The sequence below is a fragment of the Phalangium opilio genome, unplaced genomic scaffold (assembly GCF_054372755.1).
Source record: "Phalangium opilio isolate 3A_F unplaced genomic scaffold, DU_Popi_V2 ptg000042l_1, whole genome shotgun sequence".
NCBI classification, from domain to species: domain Eukaryota; kingdom Metazoa; phylum Arthropoda; class Arachnida; order Opiliones; family Phalangiidae; genus Phalangium; species Phalangium opilio.
The window spans coordinates 782,631-800,960 of NW_028324166.1; the positions used below are offsets into that span (position 1 = coordinate 782,631).

The 18,330-nt window shown below is 37.9% G+C and overlaps 2 protein-coding genes and 1 non-coding gene across 6 annotated transcripts; 1 reads left to right on the top strand and 2 right to left on the bottom strand.

The window, feature by feature from the left end:
• Nucleotides 1–991: 991 nt before the first annotated feature.
• B52 (serine and arginine rich splicing factor B52) lies at nt 992–9,992 on the bottom strand. 4 transcript variants are annotated; one of them, XM_089836067.1, is made up of 9 exons: nt 9,801–9,992; nt 8,639–8,701; nt 6,963–7,097; nt 6,762–6,832; nt 6,405–6,548; nt 5,584–5,653; nt 3,143–3,216; nt 2,932–3,066; nt 992–1,669 (listed from the first exon to the last, which is right to left on the bottom strand). In XM_089836067.1, exons 2-9 carry the CDS (start codon nt 8,663–8,665, stop codon nt 1,315–1,317), a joined length of 1,011 nt encoding a protein of 336 aa, XP_089692193.1. In that variant the 5' UTR covers nt 8,666–8,701; nt 9,801–9,992; the 3' UTR covers nt 992–1,314. The 4 variants fall into 4 exon arrangements, with proteins under 4 accessions (XP_089692193.1, XP_089692192.1, XP_089692195.1 ...); XM_089836066.1 differs by having other exon boundaries at nt 2,932–3,075; XM_089836069.1 differs by lacking the exon at nt 8,639–8,701 and having other exon boundaries at nt 2,932–3,075; nt 6,963–7,093.
• On the bottom strand, nt 5,747–5,812 carry LOC149678047 (small nucleolar RNA SNORD2). The gene has a single exon (XR_016366351.1). It is a non-coding gene; the product is annotated as a small nucleolar RNA SNORD2 (small nucleolar RNA).
• Nucleotides 9,993–10,490: 498 nt separating the features above from the next.
• Nucleotides 10,491–15,847, top strand: LOC149678048 (uncharacterized). The gene is made up of 8 exons (XM_089836070.1): nt 10,491–10,815; nt 12,434–12,692; nt 13,113–13,258; nt 13,352–13,469; nt 13,600–13,658; nt 13,734–13,928; nt 15,394–15,568; nt 15,637–15,847. The coding sequence occupies exons 1-8, from the start codon at nt 10,735–10,737 to the stop codon at nt 15,687–15,689; spliced, it is 1,086 nt and encodes a 361-aa protein (XP_089692196.1). The 5' UTR covers nt 10,491–10,734; the 3' UTR covers nt 15,690–15,847.
• The last annotated feature ends 2,483 nt before the right edge of the window (nt 15,848–18,330 follow it).

The following is an 18,330-nucleotide window of genomic DNA, read 5'->3' on the forward strand; positions in this document are numbered from 1 at the left end:
TCATCTATATCCATAGAAATCAAAGTCCTGACTGACAGACTGACTGATAATCAACGCCCAGCCCAAACCGCACCGCTTGCCCTAGAAGACTGATAATTTGCAGGAACGTTACTCATAAGTAGTAGGCGCGTACTAAGAAAGATTTCCCCCCCAATCCGCCGCCATCTTAATAAATGGCGCCCAGAAATGTAAAAAATCTTCTCTATGCAACAAAGTCCGCACTCCGCGCCGCGTTTCAACCGATTTCGCAAATATTTAGTACACTGGTTTCCTTTAACCTATAGACGGGCTGAATGGTCTTTAGGGTTCGATTTGTGGCCATCTTTATAAATGGCGGCCAGAAATTTAAAAAACCCTTCTTTATGGAAGATAATGTCCGCGTGAAAAGTAATATAAAAAATGCATTCCGACGGGCAACGCCGAGTGCCTTCGCTCTAATGCATTCCGACGGTCTGACGGGCAACGCCGAGTGCCTTCGCTCTAATGCATTCCGACGGGCTGACGGGCAACGCCGAGTGCCTTCGCTCTAATGCATTCCGACGGGCTGACGGGCAACGCCGAGTGCCTTCGCTCTAATGCATTCCGACGGGCTGACGGGCAACGCCGAGTGCCTTCGCTCTAATGCATTCCGACGGGCTGACGGGCAACGCCGAGTGCCTTCGCTCTAATGCATTCCGACGGGCTGACGGGCAACGCCGAGTGCCTTCGCTCCAATACATTCCGACGGGCTGAAGGGCAACGCCGAGTGCCTTCGCTCTAATGCATTCCGACGAGCTGACGGGCAACGCCGAGTGCCTTCGCTCTAATGCATTCCGACGGACTGACGGGCAACGCCGAGTACCTTCGCTCCTAGGATGCTACAAAAATATTAACCATCAGTAAAACCTACCCATTCTTTATATCATCATTTTGATGGAAGTTCTTATTACGCAGCTAGTTCCGTTCGGAATAAAACAAACAAAACCCATAATTGAACAGAAAAAAGGACGCATTTTATTGAAATTGTATCTTTAATAATGAAAAGTCGACTCAAAAGTTACAATTTTGTTGATGTCATATTTTATTTTTTATACACACACATTAAATGAAATTAATCATTTTAGCCAAAATTTATTTCCTTATTTATTTCTACTCGTAAATAATTTCATTCGATACGAGAAACAAATAATAAAGTAATAAAGTAATATACGCTTAATAATAACGCCAAGAGATGATTATGAAATATTTGTTATTTTGTTTGGGATATTTACAGTCAGTATGAATTAAAAAAATGTATGTTTCAACTCCGAGGTCGAATTAACTCCTGATTAATATCTAATCTTGTTGGTTATCGCTGGAACGGTTGGCTTCGGGAGATTTGGAAACTGATTTTGATCTGGATCTCGACGAAGGTTTCTTGTGATCTTTGGAAGATCCGCCATCTTTATCGTCGCGATCACGATCACGATCTCGTCGATCGCCATTATCAATATTGCGAGCGGGGCTCTTTGATCTACTGCGGGATTTGCTAGCGCTACGGGATCCCCTGGATCTCGAACGGGACTTGGATCGGGAGCCCGATTTGGAATGGGAACGGCCCCTGGATCTGGATCGGCCGCGGGAACGCGAGCGAGATCGGGAACCCGATCGCGAGCGAGAACGACTTCTGCTGCGGCTTCGGCTACGAGATCTGAATGCGACGGACGAGAGAAATAAGTCGAGAGAGGGATTTCACAAATTAAAACGTAATGCGAGACTGTGCATGTTATATTTTCAAAGTCATTCCCGCAAAAAAAAAAAAAAACACCCGACCACCCGCTTCAATTTCCGATAAAAAAGCCAACACCCGACCACCCGCTTAGATTTCCGATAAAAACCAACACCCGACCACCCGCTTAGATTTCCGATAAAAAAACCAACACCCGACCACCCGCTTAGATTTCCGATAAAAAAACCAACACCCGACCACCCGCTTAGATTTCCGATAAAAAAACCAACACCCGACCACCCGCTTAGATTTCCGATAAAAAAACCAACACCCGACCACCCGCTTAGATTTCCGATAAAAAACCAACACCCGACCACCCGCTCGAATTTCCGATAAAAAACCAACACCCGACCACCCGCTTAGATTTCCGATAAAAAACCCAACACCCGACCACCCGCTTAGATTTCCGATAAAAAAGCCAACACCCGACCACCCGCTTAGATTTCCGATAAAAACCAACACCCGACCACCCGCTTCAATTTCCGATAAAAAAACCAACACCCGACCACCCGCTTCAATTTCCGATAAAAAGCCAAGACCCGACCACCCGCTCGAATTTCCGATAAATAAAAAACACCCGACCACCCGCTTCAATTTCCGATAAAAATAAAAACACCCGACCACCCGCTTCAATTTCCGATAAAAAACCCAACACCCGACCACCCGCTTAGATTTCCGATAAAAAACCCAACACCCGACCACCCGCTTAGATTTCCGATAAAAAAGCCAACACCCGACCACCCGCTTAGATTTCCGATAAAAACCAACACCCGACCACCCGCTTCAATTTCCGATAAAAAAACCAACACCCGACCACCCGCTTAGATTTCCGATAAAAAACCCAACACCCGACCACCCGCTTAGATTTCCGATAAAAAAACCAACACCCGACCACCCGCTTAGATTTCCGATAAAAACCAACACCCGACCACCCGCTTCAATTTCCGATAAAAAAAGCCAACACCCGACCACCCGCTTCAATTTCCGATAAAAAGCCAAGACCCGACCACCCGCTCGAATTTCCGATAAATAAAAAACACCCGACCACCCGCTTCAATTTCCGATAAAAATAAAAACACCCGACCACCCGCTTAGATTTCCGATATCACCCAAAATGAGCTTAAAAAATTAATCCAAAAATGCGCTGGTGAACTTCGGAGGCGGAGAACCCTACAATTACATACCTGGATCTCGGGGACCTCTTGCTTCGACTACGCGATTTATCTTCAGTCAGCTTAAGTCTGCGTCCGTTGAGTTCGGTTCCGTCCAATTTCTCGAGGGCGTTTCGCATGTCGGCGTGCGTCGCAAACTCAACCACTCTATACGAACTGTGTGTGTTAGAATTACAGGTACCATAGGATTTAATTTACAAGCTGGATTTGTCGGGATCATTACCCTTCATTGCGCCTCTGCTTGTGAGCGTCCGCGTAAGTAACTTCGCCCGCTTGTCGCATGTAATCTTTCAGGTCCTTCACAACGCCAGGGTTAAAAAAACACAAACCAAACAATAAGAACACTATGGCCCTTAAAAAGCACGCCACCAACAAAATGGCGCCTAACTAAAGTATTAATATAAAAAAATCAACGGAGAAACGTTTTTGGCTCAACGTACGATCGATTTTAAGATTGGATTATATTAAATTGTTTCCGAGGGATTCTTTTCAATCAAAATTAAGTTTCTTTACCAAAATAGCGACCGAGTCACTGGGTGGACTGATATTAACGATTTTTACGTTTAATTCCTAAAACAATTACTTTTAAGTCCTCTTGTACGTCAAAATGATAAAATCTACCGACTAATCTTCCTTAAGTCCGTTAATTACCTTACAACTCATAAAATAGGCTAAATAAACAAGTTAACCTTACTCTATTCCTAAATACCTCGCATATCAACACGTCACCGGACCAACTGGTTCCATTACCTCCACTTCACGTTCTACCCCCTTTTCTATCCTTAAATACCTCGCATATCAACACGTCATCGGACCAACAGGTTCTATTACCTCCACTTCACGTTCTACCCCCTTTTCTATCCTTAAATACCTCGCATATCAACACGTCATCGGACCAACAGGTTCCATTACCTCCACTTCACGTTCTACCCCCTTTTCTATCCTTAAATACCTCGCATATCAACACGTCACCGGACCAACAGGTTCCATTGCCTCCACTTCACGTTCTACCTCACTATGTCCCCATTAAACTCGCGAATATCAGTCCAATCACTAATTCTTGCGTGTGTTTGTTAAATAATCCCCGAGTAATCATTTTTACCTTTAAAACGGAAAGAATTGAGAGCACCAGATCACTTAGCCACCCTCTTTAGGTCTCATAGGTAGTAGGTAAACACACCACCCGAGTTGCGTCGCCACTGGCTCTGGGTGGCGGTGGTGGTGGTGGAAGTCAGAAACCTCGAGAACCAACCAAATAGATTGGTTTTCTTAAAGCCAAAGCCCACCGTGGGCCATTAAACGAACGGGACCTCCGAGGACCACCAGATAACGAACGGAACGGTAGGTACGACCACCAAGCCATTAAGTCAACCAGTAAGACCGAGAAAGATTGATTGCCCAGTTGTCGATGGGCGGTTGAGCCAACCATATTTTTAAAAGAGGCCCGAGACGCAAATTTCGTCCATAATACGCCACAGAGATAGCAGGGGAGGAATTTCGACCGATGTCGCCCAAGACTTTATAAATACGGGGTTTACGTCACCAGTTGACCTCTCTCTGTGTCCCTCTAAATTCGCCTCATCACTACAATTTCTGCGTTTTGGTATCGTATCGCTTTGCATTGAATGGTATGTTTTCTCTTTCTTAAGTAGGTAGGTAGTACAGAGATTCGTCTCTCTCTTATTGGCCACCACGGATACGTCTCTACGTCAGTTCTAACACCCCAGAGTCATCTGTTTTGGCCCAGAAACAAGTACCCTCTCTCTCTCTCTCGTCTCTCAACGCAACCAACAACCAAGGAGGTAACGAACGAGAAAGGAACCATCATCTGAGAAGGGAGGCACATTTCAGAATGATAATATGCTTGTTTTGTCTGTCTGATTGTAACGGGCGGGGTAAAGAAATTCTACCCTTTTTTTTTTGCTTTGACCTTCAATCAATTTCGGAAATAATTAACCTTGCAAGAGAATAGATTAAAAAAAAATTAAAATCTATTCCCTTTTGTGATTTTAATTTATGCTTTGGATTAATAGTGCAAATATTTTGACGCGTATCGACAACGAGTTCAGTTCAGTTCATAAGACGCTAACTAGCTAGTATCAGAGGAAAGGGCTCATAAGTTACTTTGAAATGCCTTCAGCATTTGTATTATTTTGAATGCAATCGGCATATCTACTTTAATAAACACGTTAACGAAGAAATCCTTGAGTTACTGACCGGTACATCAATGTGAGTGTTCATTCATTGTTGTTGGTTGGAATAATGCGCCCGTGTGACCAAAATTACCATTTAAAAGGATAGTAACGTTTAAAGCACAATCCTTTTAAATGGTACAGGGTTCATACAACATTTCGGAAGTCCGATTTCCCTAAATTTACCTGGTTTTTTCCGAGGTACAAACATTATTGGTAGCAACCCTTTCTGGGCAGACTATCCCTGATTTTATAGTCCACAATTATTTCCCTGACATTTCCAGGGGTTGTATGAACCCTGTAGAAAGTCCCGATATCAAAAATGAGTGCGCCTATGAAATGGCACTTGGTGCAAAAGAAGAGCCCACCAGCCCATCATCCTATATCTTATTGCAACATTCCCACCACTGGGTGTACACATCATTCAAAAGAAAACTACACAAATGATGACGAAATAAGAGGTTTTAATTACCTGCCAGCTAACGCGGCTGCTGAGGTTTTCCACAATAAGTCTATTGTCCGTTCGAGTTGGGGGTCCGTACCTGAAGATAAAACGAGACAATATGGCTTAAAACCTCAAATGGTGGATCATTATCAAATAGGCGCGAAAATAAATAAAATTTGAAGATGGCGTTCTATAATCAGTTAAAGATTGACTTCATGAGATTTCAGTCCCGAAAGATGTAAGCATCATGTTACAGAAACGCAATGAATGGACCAATAACACCATTTGGCCTATTTTAAATATCTCTCCACCATTTGGCCTATTTTAAATATCTCTCCACCATTTGGCCTATTTTAAATATCTCTCCACCATTTTGGCCTATTTTAAATATCTCTCCACCATTTGGCCTATTTTAAATATCTCTCCACCATTTTGGCCTATTTTAAATATCTCTCCACCATTTTGGCCTATTTTAAATGTCTCTCCACCATTTTGGCCTATTTTAAATGTCTCTCCACCATTTTGGCCTATTTTAAATATCTCTCCACCATTTTGGCCTATTTTAAATATCTCTCCACCATTTTGGCCTATTTTAAATATCTCTCCACCATTTTGGCCTATTTTAAATATCTCTCCACCATTTTAGCCTATTTTTAATATCTCTTCACCATTTTGGCCTATTTTTAATATCTCTTCACCATTTTAGCCTATTTTTAATATCTCTTCACCATTTGGCCTAATTTTAAGATTCCCGGGCTCCCCGATTTCCCCTTAACTCGTGGATGTTACTGGTGGTTTTTAACCTAATAATAATGATGAGGGGCGAGGGTGTGTGTGTTGCGACTTACTTTGTGGAGTTGTTGTTGGTCCTACGCCGCGGAGGTGCCCTCCAATTACTCCTTGACCTTGAGGAACCGCCGCCGCCGCCACCGCCTCCTCCCCCCCAGGGGTCTCCTCCACGCGAGGGACCTCGAGCGATCTCAACAGAAACTCTGAAAATAAATAAATATGCAAAATAAACACAAAGAGTCGTGGGTCTTGTCTTGGCGATCCAATAAGGCTGATATTACAAGCCACACTCAACCAGGACAGCTTTGTACCAAATTTCCCCAATCTTTAAGGATATCCCCACAACCCACCCACCCACTTGAACACGCCCTCCCCCCCCCCCAAAACGGGATTAGTAAAAGATCGATTTATCTTACCTTTCACCAAGAAGTTCTTTTCCATTTAATTCATAAACCGCGTCATCCGCGTCTCTATAATCGTCAAATTCCTGAAAAGAAATTAACCAAGGCCCATTTTTTAATTACTCATTATAATTAATAACATTGATATTTCAAAGACAATTAGATTAGAACAATAATTATATTTTAGAATTAGAGTGGAAGGAAAACAAAACTTACAACAAATCCGAATCCATTTTTGATCAGGATTTCACGGACTCTTCCGTACCCTTTGAAGAATTTCTCAAGGTCTCTTTCTCTGACGTCGTAACTCAAGCGACCTATGTAGACTCGCGTGCCCATTTCAGCCGCTTTCTAAGCAAAACACAGTAAAAGAAATACAAAAAACCCTTAGTTTAAAATAAATTAAGACAAATTTACTTCAATAATTAACTTTCAAAAAAGAAACCTAAAACATATCTGAGGGGCAAATCACTTTCAAATAATTTTCAGGTCACCCAACTTTCTAGAGAGGTCAAAAATAAAGTGCATACTTAAGGGGATAAAAGAAATTTCCTCCCCCTTAACCCTAACAGTGCTTCAAAGCTGGCAGCAATTTGTAAGAGCGTCACCAAATGCGAACTATCTTAATTCATTCTGAACGAGAGGCAATTCACTACACTCGTCGTCTTTTTAATTCATTCTGAACGAGAGGCAATTCACTACACTCGTCGTCTTTTTAATTCATTTTGAACGAGAGGCAATTCACTACACTAGTCGTCTTTCATCTGTACTGTAAATTAAATCAGTGAGCAGCCCCACTATTTTGAACACTATTTTAATACTGTTGTAAGAAATTCCATCAAAAAGTGTGAATTGCCCCTTGTCTACAGTATAGTCTTTGAGCACCTTGCAAAAACGCGAACTATCTAAATTAATTTTGAACGAGAGGCAATTCACTACACTCGTCTTTCATCTGTACCGTACATTAAATCAGTGAGCAGCCCCACGATTTTGAACATTTTAATAGATTTCATCAAAAAGTGTGAATTGCCCCTCGTCTACAGTATAGTCTTTGAGCAGCTTGCAAAAACGCAAACTATCTAAATAAACTCATTTTGAACAAGAGGCAATTCACTACACTCGTCTGTCATCTGAACTGTACATTAAATCAGTAAGCAGCCCCACGATTTTGAACACCATTTTAATAGACTGTTGTAAGAAATTCCATCAAAAAGTGTGAATTGCCCCTCGTCTACAGTATAGTCTTTGAGCACCTTGCAAAAACAACATTTATCCTAGAGAGTTAATATTCTAGGTACACTAAAACCCCCCAATGATTTGAAACTAAATTAAAATCCTAAACCCTTTTCTTCAAGGGTGAATTGCCCCTCGCCTACAGTATAGTCCTTGAGCACATTTCAAAAACACCAAACTACCATGTAACCTTGAAAGATAATTCGAGGTACACTAGTCTAAACCCCCAATGAACTGAAACAATTGAAATCCTAAACTCTTTCCTTCAAGGGTGAATTGCCCCTCGTCAACAGTATAGTCTTTGAACACCTTGCAAAAACACCAAACTACCATGTAACCTAGAGTTAATTTTCAAGGTACACTAGTCTAAAACACCCAATGATTTTGAAACTCAATTGCAAACCTAAACCCTTTTCTTGAAGGGTGAGTTGCCCCTCGACAAGACAAAGATAGTCTATGAGCACCTTGGGAAAATTCCCTAACTCAATTTTCCTTGTGGTTTCAAATTCAAAGCCTCCAAACCCCAAAATATATTATCCAAAAGGCCATCACCAGAAGTATGTTTAATTTTGAAATTCAAACCAATACATTTCAATTAACTAATTTAACCCCCAAAAATTTGGCAACTTAAGCATTTTAAAAGAACTAGAAATATTTACTTCAACTCGTGATGGACTTCTGGTCATATCTATACCAGAATAGATTTATCGATTTTGTTTGTTCTAAAAGAAATTCAAAGTTCATCTAAGATCAGAGAACGGCAATCTTGGGACATACATAAAAGCAATACCAGATAGGCCAACTCATAAAATAGATAAAACGATAGATAGCATCCAGGGGGTGAATCCCCCCTCCCCATAGAGGGGACACGCCACCCACATCGAACCAGCAGCTGCGTAGCGCGGTATTTTCACATAAGTGTATACTTAGAGGAGAGTAGTGAAATGGAGCAGTACTGTTGTAGCCTACGGCCCAACCAAAAAGCCCACCGAGAACGCCGGGGGGGGGGGGCTTCGTTGCTGTATATAGGGAGGCTTGCCCTACTTTTAGGTATGCCCTTACTACTCCATTTCTCCTCTGTCCTCCAAGATAAGATAAAAGTACCAGTGGTGTAGCGGGGTGGTTTTATCAGTGTACAATAAACAATTTTTGCGATAAGATAAAAGGGGGTGGTTTTTTATCGGTTTTCCCAGGGGCAATATTCAAGGAGATTTAGCAACAAGGAAACTTTCACTATAATTTAACTCCCAATTTGCCACAACAAAGTATTTGCGCGGTATTTGGACACAAAAACCCTAAAAGGCATTTGCAAAAAAGCTAGACTGAAGGAGGTCTTAGTTCCATCGAAATGATCTAATGACCTACACCTCTATTAAGATATTAGGAATTAAGAATAATTAACTTCATACCGCTAATTAAGACTATTTACGTAAAAATGGGGGTTTGGTTAAATTTACATAATAAGAGTGAATACCAAAATGATAACCAAACCGGTATCTCTAGTCTAGTCTAAACATTTCAAAATGGCTGCCATTACACCCATACACGAGGGGCTAACAACAAGTACCAAGAGACTTATTTCCTTGTACGACAAAAAAACCTTTTATATTCTTTTAAATTAAAGCGTAACTTCGTTAATAAGATACTTTTATAATTAAAAATAAGGATAATAAAACAAATTGTATAGTTTAGCATTGACAAATAAACGAAAAATAAGTTTCAGCAATGGCGGCGGCCCGGCTCCTATTGTAAAAAACCTTGAGCCGCCGCGAGGTTAGGCTTAGCGACCCACCAAAATTTGCAAGAAAAAATTCAACTTACAGTTCTACGGTTAAATACCGACGCAATTTTCCAAATTTAAAACGGCACTATCTTAAAGATAGGCTCCGAAAGACACTAGAGAATTAAACTAGTTACTTTTAAGCTCTCAAAATGACCATTAATTAGAGTAATGTAAGTTCTAAATTACGCAGCGAAAACGAGAACTTGCCACTTCGACGAAACACGAGAGAATAAAAGGAAAATGGCGCGAGTCACGAGACGACGGAAGATAAAAGTGGATGTTTGGGGTTTCAAGAGTTAAATCAAAAAGCCATGGAGAGATAATACATACCGAGGAGGAGAAAACTGTGCTTCAAATGATATCAAGCCTAATTTTATATTAAATTAATGATCTTATAGTAATAAATTTGAGTATAAAATGTTATAAAAAGGCTATTTAATTTGTATATCTTGAAAAACTAGATAAATATGTAAATTAAGCAGTTAAATCAAAAACCACGGAGAAGTAATAAATGTAATGGAGTGGAAAAAGAGGTTGCCAATCTCCTTATTAATAGTTAAAAAATTTTACCAATACTAATTTTAAATTCGATTAATGACGTTTCAGTAATAAATGCATGTATAAATTGCTACCAATAGGTCGTTTATTGCAGAAAATATTGCAAAAAAAACCTAAATAAATATGTAAATTAAGCAGTTTGGTAACATTTTGGTTTTGTGAAAACTGGTTAGCGTCGTCCGCTTATGTCCGATGTCGGCAATGCCAGTGATGGTGTATGTCACGTGAATTTGAGTGGGAAATTAAAACAATTGTTAATTTCGTTTAAAAATAAACGAAAATTAACTAATATGAGCTAAAAATCTCAGTAAACATAGTTATTTTCGAAAAACTTTAAAAAGTATGTGATAAAAGTTTAAAAAAATCAAAGTCTACCGTCCCTTTCACAGTCGGGGGTTGCAGCAGGTCACAAAAATGGACAGTGGTAGTTCATATGGTTATGGACAATCGTCGTACGATTCGTACACGGCTAGGATAACATTCCCGGTATCGGTGGTAAGCCCAAAATTGTTCATATCTTGCGCATGTTTTGCTATTGGTAGGCTTAAAAAAATGGGTAACAAAGGTCACTGACTCTACTAACAGTCGGTCACAGGGCTGTGAATTTCATCAGCTTGTTTATAGACTCATGATGAATCATTAAAAATAGTGCATAAATAGGTCAAAAACCTTTGAAAAAACTATGTGACAATGAGTCACATGACATGATTGTTAAAAATTAACCAATATCTATTAATAAATATAGTAAAACTAATTAGTTTAGTGATTGTCATCAAACAATCAAGATTAATTACTCATAAAACAAATTGCATTAGAATCTATTTGGAATTTTTCCTCATTTTAAATTGCTTTAAACTTCGAGTTAAAAGTCAAGCTAATAATAATTAAACTTCTTAATTAAGTTAAATTAATTTAAATAAGATTAAAAATGGCACAATCTTTAGAAGGGGAATTTGAAGCTAATTCTTCATACCGTCGAATAGATTCTGATTCTGAAACTACGCCCCTTATGTCACAAGGAACTTACCAACTTGTTTTTAATGTAATCGTTTAAATTAATTAATTTAAATCCATTTAATTTAATTTAATTTTATCTCGGAATTTTAATCATATTAATTTAATCGCTTAATTTTCATTTTATTAATTTTGATTAAATTTATTGAATACTTAGTTTTAATTTTTTTATATTTTAATTATATTAAATGGTATGATTAAAATTTATCGCTTAGTTTTAATTTAATAATCAACGTGTTTAAAACTCACTGATTTATTTTAATTGTTAGTTTGATTAAATTTAGCGCATAATTTTAATTATATTAAATATTATAATTAAAATTAATCAATGAATTTTAAACACGTTGATTATTAAATTAAAATTAAGCGATAAATTTTAATCATACCATTTAATATAATTAAAATATAAAAAAATTAAAACTAAGTGATAAATTTAATCAAAATTTATAAAATGAAAATTGAGCGATTAAATTAATATGATTAAAATATTTAATTTGATTAAATTTATCGCTTAATTTTAATTATAAAAATTTCTTTGATTAAATTTATCGCTTAATTTTAATTATAAAAATTTCTTTGATTAAATTTATCGCTTAATTTTAATTATAAAAATTTCTTTGATTAAATTTATCGCTTAATTTTAATTATAAAAATTTCTTTGATTAAATTTATCGCTTAATTTTAATTATAAAAATTTCTTTGATTAAATTTATCGCTTAATTTTAATTATAAAAATTTCTTTGATTAAATTTATCGCTTAATTTTAATTATAAAAATTTCTTTGATTAAATTTATCGCTTAATTTTAATTATAAAAATTTCTTTGATTAAATTTATCGCTTAATTTTAATTATAAAAATTTCTTTGATTAAATTTATCGCTTAATTTTAATTATAATATTTAATTTGACCAAAGCTATAAGTTAATTTTAATTATAATATTTAATTTGACCAAAGCTATAAGTTAATTTTAATTATAATATTTAATTCGATTAAATTTATCACTTAACTTTAATTATAATATTTAATTTCATCGCTTAATTTTAATTATAAAAAATTAATTCTATTCGATTTTTGGCTTAATTTGAATCTGGAATATAGTGTGGTCCATCACCAGAAACTCGTCAAAGATGGTTAAAACGGGTCCTGATTATTTTAGCCATGTTCAACATGGTTTTATTATTGGGATTTACCGTTCTTGATATGGTTAAAGTAATTGAACATCGAAACATGAGTGAAGAATTCGCGCCCAATATCATAAATGATACCAAGGATTTTCCCGCCATTATGATTACCGATCTTAGGATAGAATTAATGAACCCTTCTTTTACCTACAACATATTGGTCTTTGTCACCATTTGTAAGTTTGAAAAGTTCAGGAAACATAACAATATACCAGTTCAGGGATAGATTTAATTTTAGAAGTAGGAATGGAGAACAGAGTAAGTAATGTGGGCGCGCGTCAAATCCCGGACGGACCCCCTTCCACGGGACGGGACGGGGGTTATGAACGAAGAGGCGGGAGGGTCATAGCGACAGAGGTAAAAAGGAATTACGTCACTATTTTTCTGGCCGTCCCCGCATCAGCAACGTCATCAAAACGTAGGGTTTAAGCGAGTGAGCCAATAAGATACGTACGTGTTGGAGGGAGGGGCCCTATCTATACTGGGTGGTCTATGACTCGGACTAAAAGTTCCGTTCTCCATTCCTACTTCTAAAATTAAATCTATCTCCCTGAACTGGTATATTGTTACGTCAGCTGAACTCTACTCTGACCTAGGTTTTGTCCCGGTTCTTTTGATGTATGGCGTTTTCACTGAACGCAAATACGAAATCTGCATCAGCCTCGTGATCACCTTTATCTTAATATGTTTTTTAATCCCCGATATTATGTTTCGTAATGCCTGGCAATTATGGTATAAAAAAGTAAGTACACGTTAATTGCAATTGCAACTGTAACTTGCGAAGTTTTAAGACACCGTACGATACCAATTCAATGTCTATGGTTTATTTTACTAGACCAGGATTTTTGTCACGTTTGGTTTATCGTTAATATGCATTCCGATCAACTGCCGACTCGTCTCGGAGGTTGATTGGTTAGAATTCAGAGTTGCTGGTACATCCGCTGGCATGATGGGTAAAACATTTCAGTCTCAAAATTATATTGCGCAAGAGTTTAAAATTTGGCCTAAAATTCAGTCAGTTTTAGGCCAAATACATGAACATTTTTAAACACGCAATCCCGTGTTGTTTTATTTTCTGAACAGATCTTTACCGTCGTTTGAGATATTTCAACTCTCTTCTTCATTTAGATTTTTACTGCGTGGTATATTAATTAATTTTAATCCATGTTAATGATTAATTTAGAGTTTAATTGACTTGAAGAAATATTTTGAATTAGTGTCTGTTGGCTATTATGAATATTAGTTCGGGTATCGCTAGTTCAGCGGCTGATTACGCCATTGTGGTGGCCATAGCCTCGTATGGCGCCATTTGTCTGGTAATTGGAAGTATAGGAGTTAACAGGGAAAAAAAGGAAATGGTCTTTACTTTCGCTGCTCTTTCTACCCTTTTACTTGTCTGGATTCCAATACAGGTGATATGAATTTTTGATTTGTAGGTCTGGTTATGTGTTTTCAAACCTAGCTTTATAGATCTGTGTTTTGTGTGTGTGTTTGTTCGTTTGTGTATGTGTGTTAGTGGCCACGGGGTACACGAAAAACAAGCGTGGATAGAAATACCGATTAAGGGTAAGATCTGCTCGTTACCACCTTGGAGCTGGTAATGTGGAAGAATTGTCTGGTTATCTATATCTATATAAATCAAAGTCCTGACTGACTGACTGACTGACAGACTGACAGATAATCAACGCCCAGCCCAAACCGCTTGCCCTAGAAGGCTGAAAATTTGCAGGAACGTTACTCATAAGTAGTAGGCGCGTACTAAGAAAGATTTTTCCAATCCGCCGCCATCTTAAAAAATGGCGCCCAGAAATGTAAAAAATCTTCTCTATGCAATTAAGTACGCGCGTTTCAACCGATTTCACAAATATTTAGTACACTGGTTTGCTTTAACCTTAATACGGGGTGAATGGTCTTTCGGGTTCGATTTTTCGCCATCTTTTAAAATGGCGCCCAGAAATGTAAAAAATATTCTCTATGCAATAAAGTCCGCGCGTTCCAACCGATTTCACAAATATTTAGTACAATGGTTTCCTTAAACCTATAGACGGGCTGAATGGTATTTTGGGTTCGATTTGTTGCCATCTTTTTAAATGGCGGCCAAAAACTTAAAAACCCTTAATGTCCGCCTGAAAAGTAATAAAAAATATCCCGACGGGCTGACGGACTGTGCCGAGTGCATTCGCTTCTAGGGTGCCACAAAAATATTAGTCATCAGTAAAATCTACACATTCTTTATATCATTTTAGATGGAAGTTCTTATTACACGCGAGCGACGCCGCGGGTAACGGCTAGTGTGTTATAAAACGTAGTTTTGTAGGTCTGTGTTTTGTATGTGTTCGTTTGTGGATGTGTGTTTGTGGCCACGGTGTACACGAAAAACCAGCGTGGATAGAAATACCGATTAAGGGTAAGATCCGCCCGCTACCATCTCGGAGCTGGTAATGTTGAAGAATTGTCTGGTTATGTGTTATCAAACCTAGCTTTGTAGGTCTGTGTTTTGTGTGTGTGTTAGTGTGTTTGTGGCCCCGGTGTACACGAAAAACAAGCGCGGATAGAAATACCTATTAAGGGTTAGAGGTTAGATTCCCTACCACCTTGGAGCTGGTAATGTTTAAGAATTGGGAAAGGGAGTAAATTGAGAATATGGTCTTTGCGCTGCTGTTTTGCGTGTGGATATGTGTGGGGCCCAGAGTACACGAAAAACAAGCGGGGATAGAACCCAAGCTAATACGGAAAATGTTTTTGCGTGACTTGTTAAAAGTAAAAATATCCGAATTCGTCATAATTTAGGCCTAAAATATTCAAAAAATCATGATAATTTAGGAATAAATGACAACTTGGTTCTAAAACACGTTAAAAATCTATCTTTTTGAGTAGATTCGTATCAACTCTTGTTTGGTTGGAAGCGTATCTTCAAATTGCAACGAGAGTCAACACTTACTGGCGTATACGGCAGTCAGCGCGGGCATTTTAGCCATATTAATCAAAATATACTTAACGGTAGAATTACTCAAAGTGTACCGTGCCTTTGGTTATGGCTTAACCGATTCCGGTAAATTAAATTTAAGCAAATTAATTTTAATTGCTTAAATTTAACGTTTAATTTTTCTTTCTTAACAGCATTTATCGGGTTAATCGTTGGCGAAGCGAGCAGTCTTTTGGTTGGAAGATGATTTTGTTTTATTAAACTTTTTAAAATTACTTTAATTTTTGTAAAGTTTTTAAGTTTAAGTTTAAGTTGGCATTATGGAATTATACCTATAGTTTTTGGTTTCGCGCGTGAGACTTTGCCTTTAAAAGTTTATTATTAATAAAGTATTTTTGATATAAACGTACGTTTCAAAGTTCATTTCATTTTTGCGTTCAATATTATTTTTGCAATAAAAGTTAATTTTGATTGATTCATCGTTGTTGAGTTAAAGATCTATTGATTGGCCTTTTAGACTTTAAACTATGGTTTCTTAATTAAATTGAGGGCTAATTAAAATATTTCTTATCCCCTTTATGTTGTTCTTGGAATTTGTGTCGTGTCGTAGTTCTAGAATTTATGGTAAGTTGAAGTTTACGAGTCTATTCTAATTCTTCATATGCGAACTGGATTGCGAACTTAGTGGATTATCAAGTTTGTATTTGTGTGATTAAAATATTAATTTTAATCTTAAATATTTAAATTTTTAGAACTAATTTTTCAGGATTTTAAAGGTATGTTGAGTTGTTTATGAGTTAGCTTTAAGAGAAACCACGTGTTGTGCTGGTTTTCGTGTAAAAACGCGACGTTGTTCGATCCTAATATAACTTTCTTTGTTCGAAAGAAAACACGTTCTACTTCGAACTAAAATGAGTAATGGCAGTCTCCCAGCTTTGACTGTGTTAAAGTCTATGGGATAATAACATGGGGTGCCACTAGTCTACTTCAATCTGAATAGAGTAACGGCAGTCTCCTGGCGTAGACTGTATTCAAGTCTATGGGCAAATAACATGGGGTGCCAACTGAATAGAGTAATGGCAGTCTCCCGGCTTGACTGTGTTAAAGTCTATGGGGAAAATAACATGGGGTGCCGCTAGTCTACTTCAATCTGAATACAGTAATGGCAGTCTCCCGGCGTTGACTGTATTCAAGTCTATGGGAAATAACATGGGGTGCCAACTGAATACGGTAATGGCAGTCTCCCAGCTTTGACTGTATTCAAGTCTATGGGCAAATAACATGGGGTGCCAAGTGAATACGGTAATGGCAGTCTCCCAGCTTTGACTGTATTCAAGTCCATGGGCAAATAACATGGGGTGCCAAGTGAATACGGTAATGGCAGTGTCTCCGCTTTGACTTTATTCAAGTCTATGGGAAAATGACATGGGGTGCCAACTGAATAGGGTAATGGCAGTTTCCCGGAGTCGACTGTGTTAAAGTCTATGGGAAAATAACATGGGGTGCCAACTGAATAGAGTAATGGCAGTCTCCCGGCGTTGACTGTATTCGAGTCTATGGGCAAATAACATGGGGTGCCAACTGAATAGAGTAACGGCAGTCTCCCAGGTTTGACTGTATCAAGCTCTATGGGCAAATAACGCGTGGTGTCACTAGTCTATTGCAAAGTGTATTCTAGTGTTGTGTTTTATTACTTTTCAGGTAAAACGCAAGATCGCGATAAGTTCCCTAACATTTCTATAGGTTCTAAGGGAAAACGTTACGTTGTTCCCTGATGATAACATGATATCCTCATTTTCCCAAAGAAACACATTCTACCAGAAGAAAATAGGGGAAGTACGTATTCGTACCTTTAGCTAGTGCAAGTCGTCCTTCTCTCCCAGAAACAAGCTATCGCTTTAAATTGGCCAATCAGAGATAGGCAGAGAACCGATAGAAATTTTTGAAGGTGCGCCACCATACCGTGAGAAACCGAACTACAGAGTATAGACGACGATTTCCGTCCTTCTTTCGCCCCGGTAGATTGATATTGAAAGTTATCGTTCAATTAAGAGTTAAAAATGGATAGTTCTGTCCAGTATAATTTAGTATATCGGGAAACTAGTGACAAGAAAAGCCAGACAAGTTTTTAAGGCAAAACTAAAGGTATTCAAGTAGATTTTTCGCCAAATTCGAGTGACTCGTTAAGCCTCGGCCATAGTAAACTGAAGAAGTCTAATATAAAGACACTACCAGAAGGATCAACAATAGCAGACGAACCTTCGAAGAAAATAGTTTCTTGTATTCATCCGCGGTTTCCCGCCAAAAAAAGCGGATATTCAGTGGCGCGAAAAAACCGATAAAGTGACGTCTCGCGAAATAGCTAAGAATACGTACTTCCCCTATTTTCTTCTGGTAATGCCTGTAGTACAGTCGTGCACAAGACTGACCTCTCGGTCATTTTTCGTTTGTAAATTACAGATTACTCTAGTTAAATTACTATGATTTACAGGCAAAAATTATAATTTTATTTTCGAACTTTTGATTATTGCCTATCAAGTTACGAGTATTTCTCATCTATACACCAGTTGTATAAAAACTTAAAAATAAATTTGATCCAAATCAAATTAATTCCAAAGAATAATTGGAACATTATCATTCTCTAAATGCACTTAACTTGACTTATTTTAACTCTACGTTTAAGTTTAGGTGAAGTCTTTTTTGTCTTCAAAATTATTAAGATTTACAAACCTTCGCTTATACGTTTTCACCAATATTGAGAGATGTGGTTGCGGAGCTGCTTGAACCTTTTATTCATATTCTACATATTGAACAACAATGTCAAGTATTGTTGTCTTAAAATTGCAACAATGTATTCTATTTCAGTAAAATTTCCAATAAGATAACTC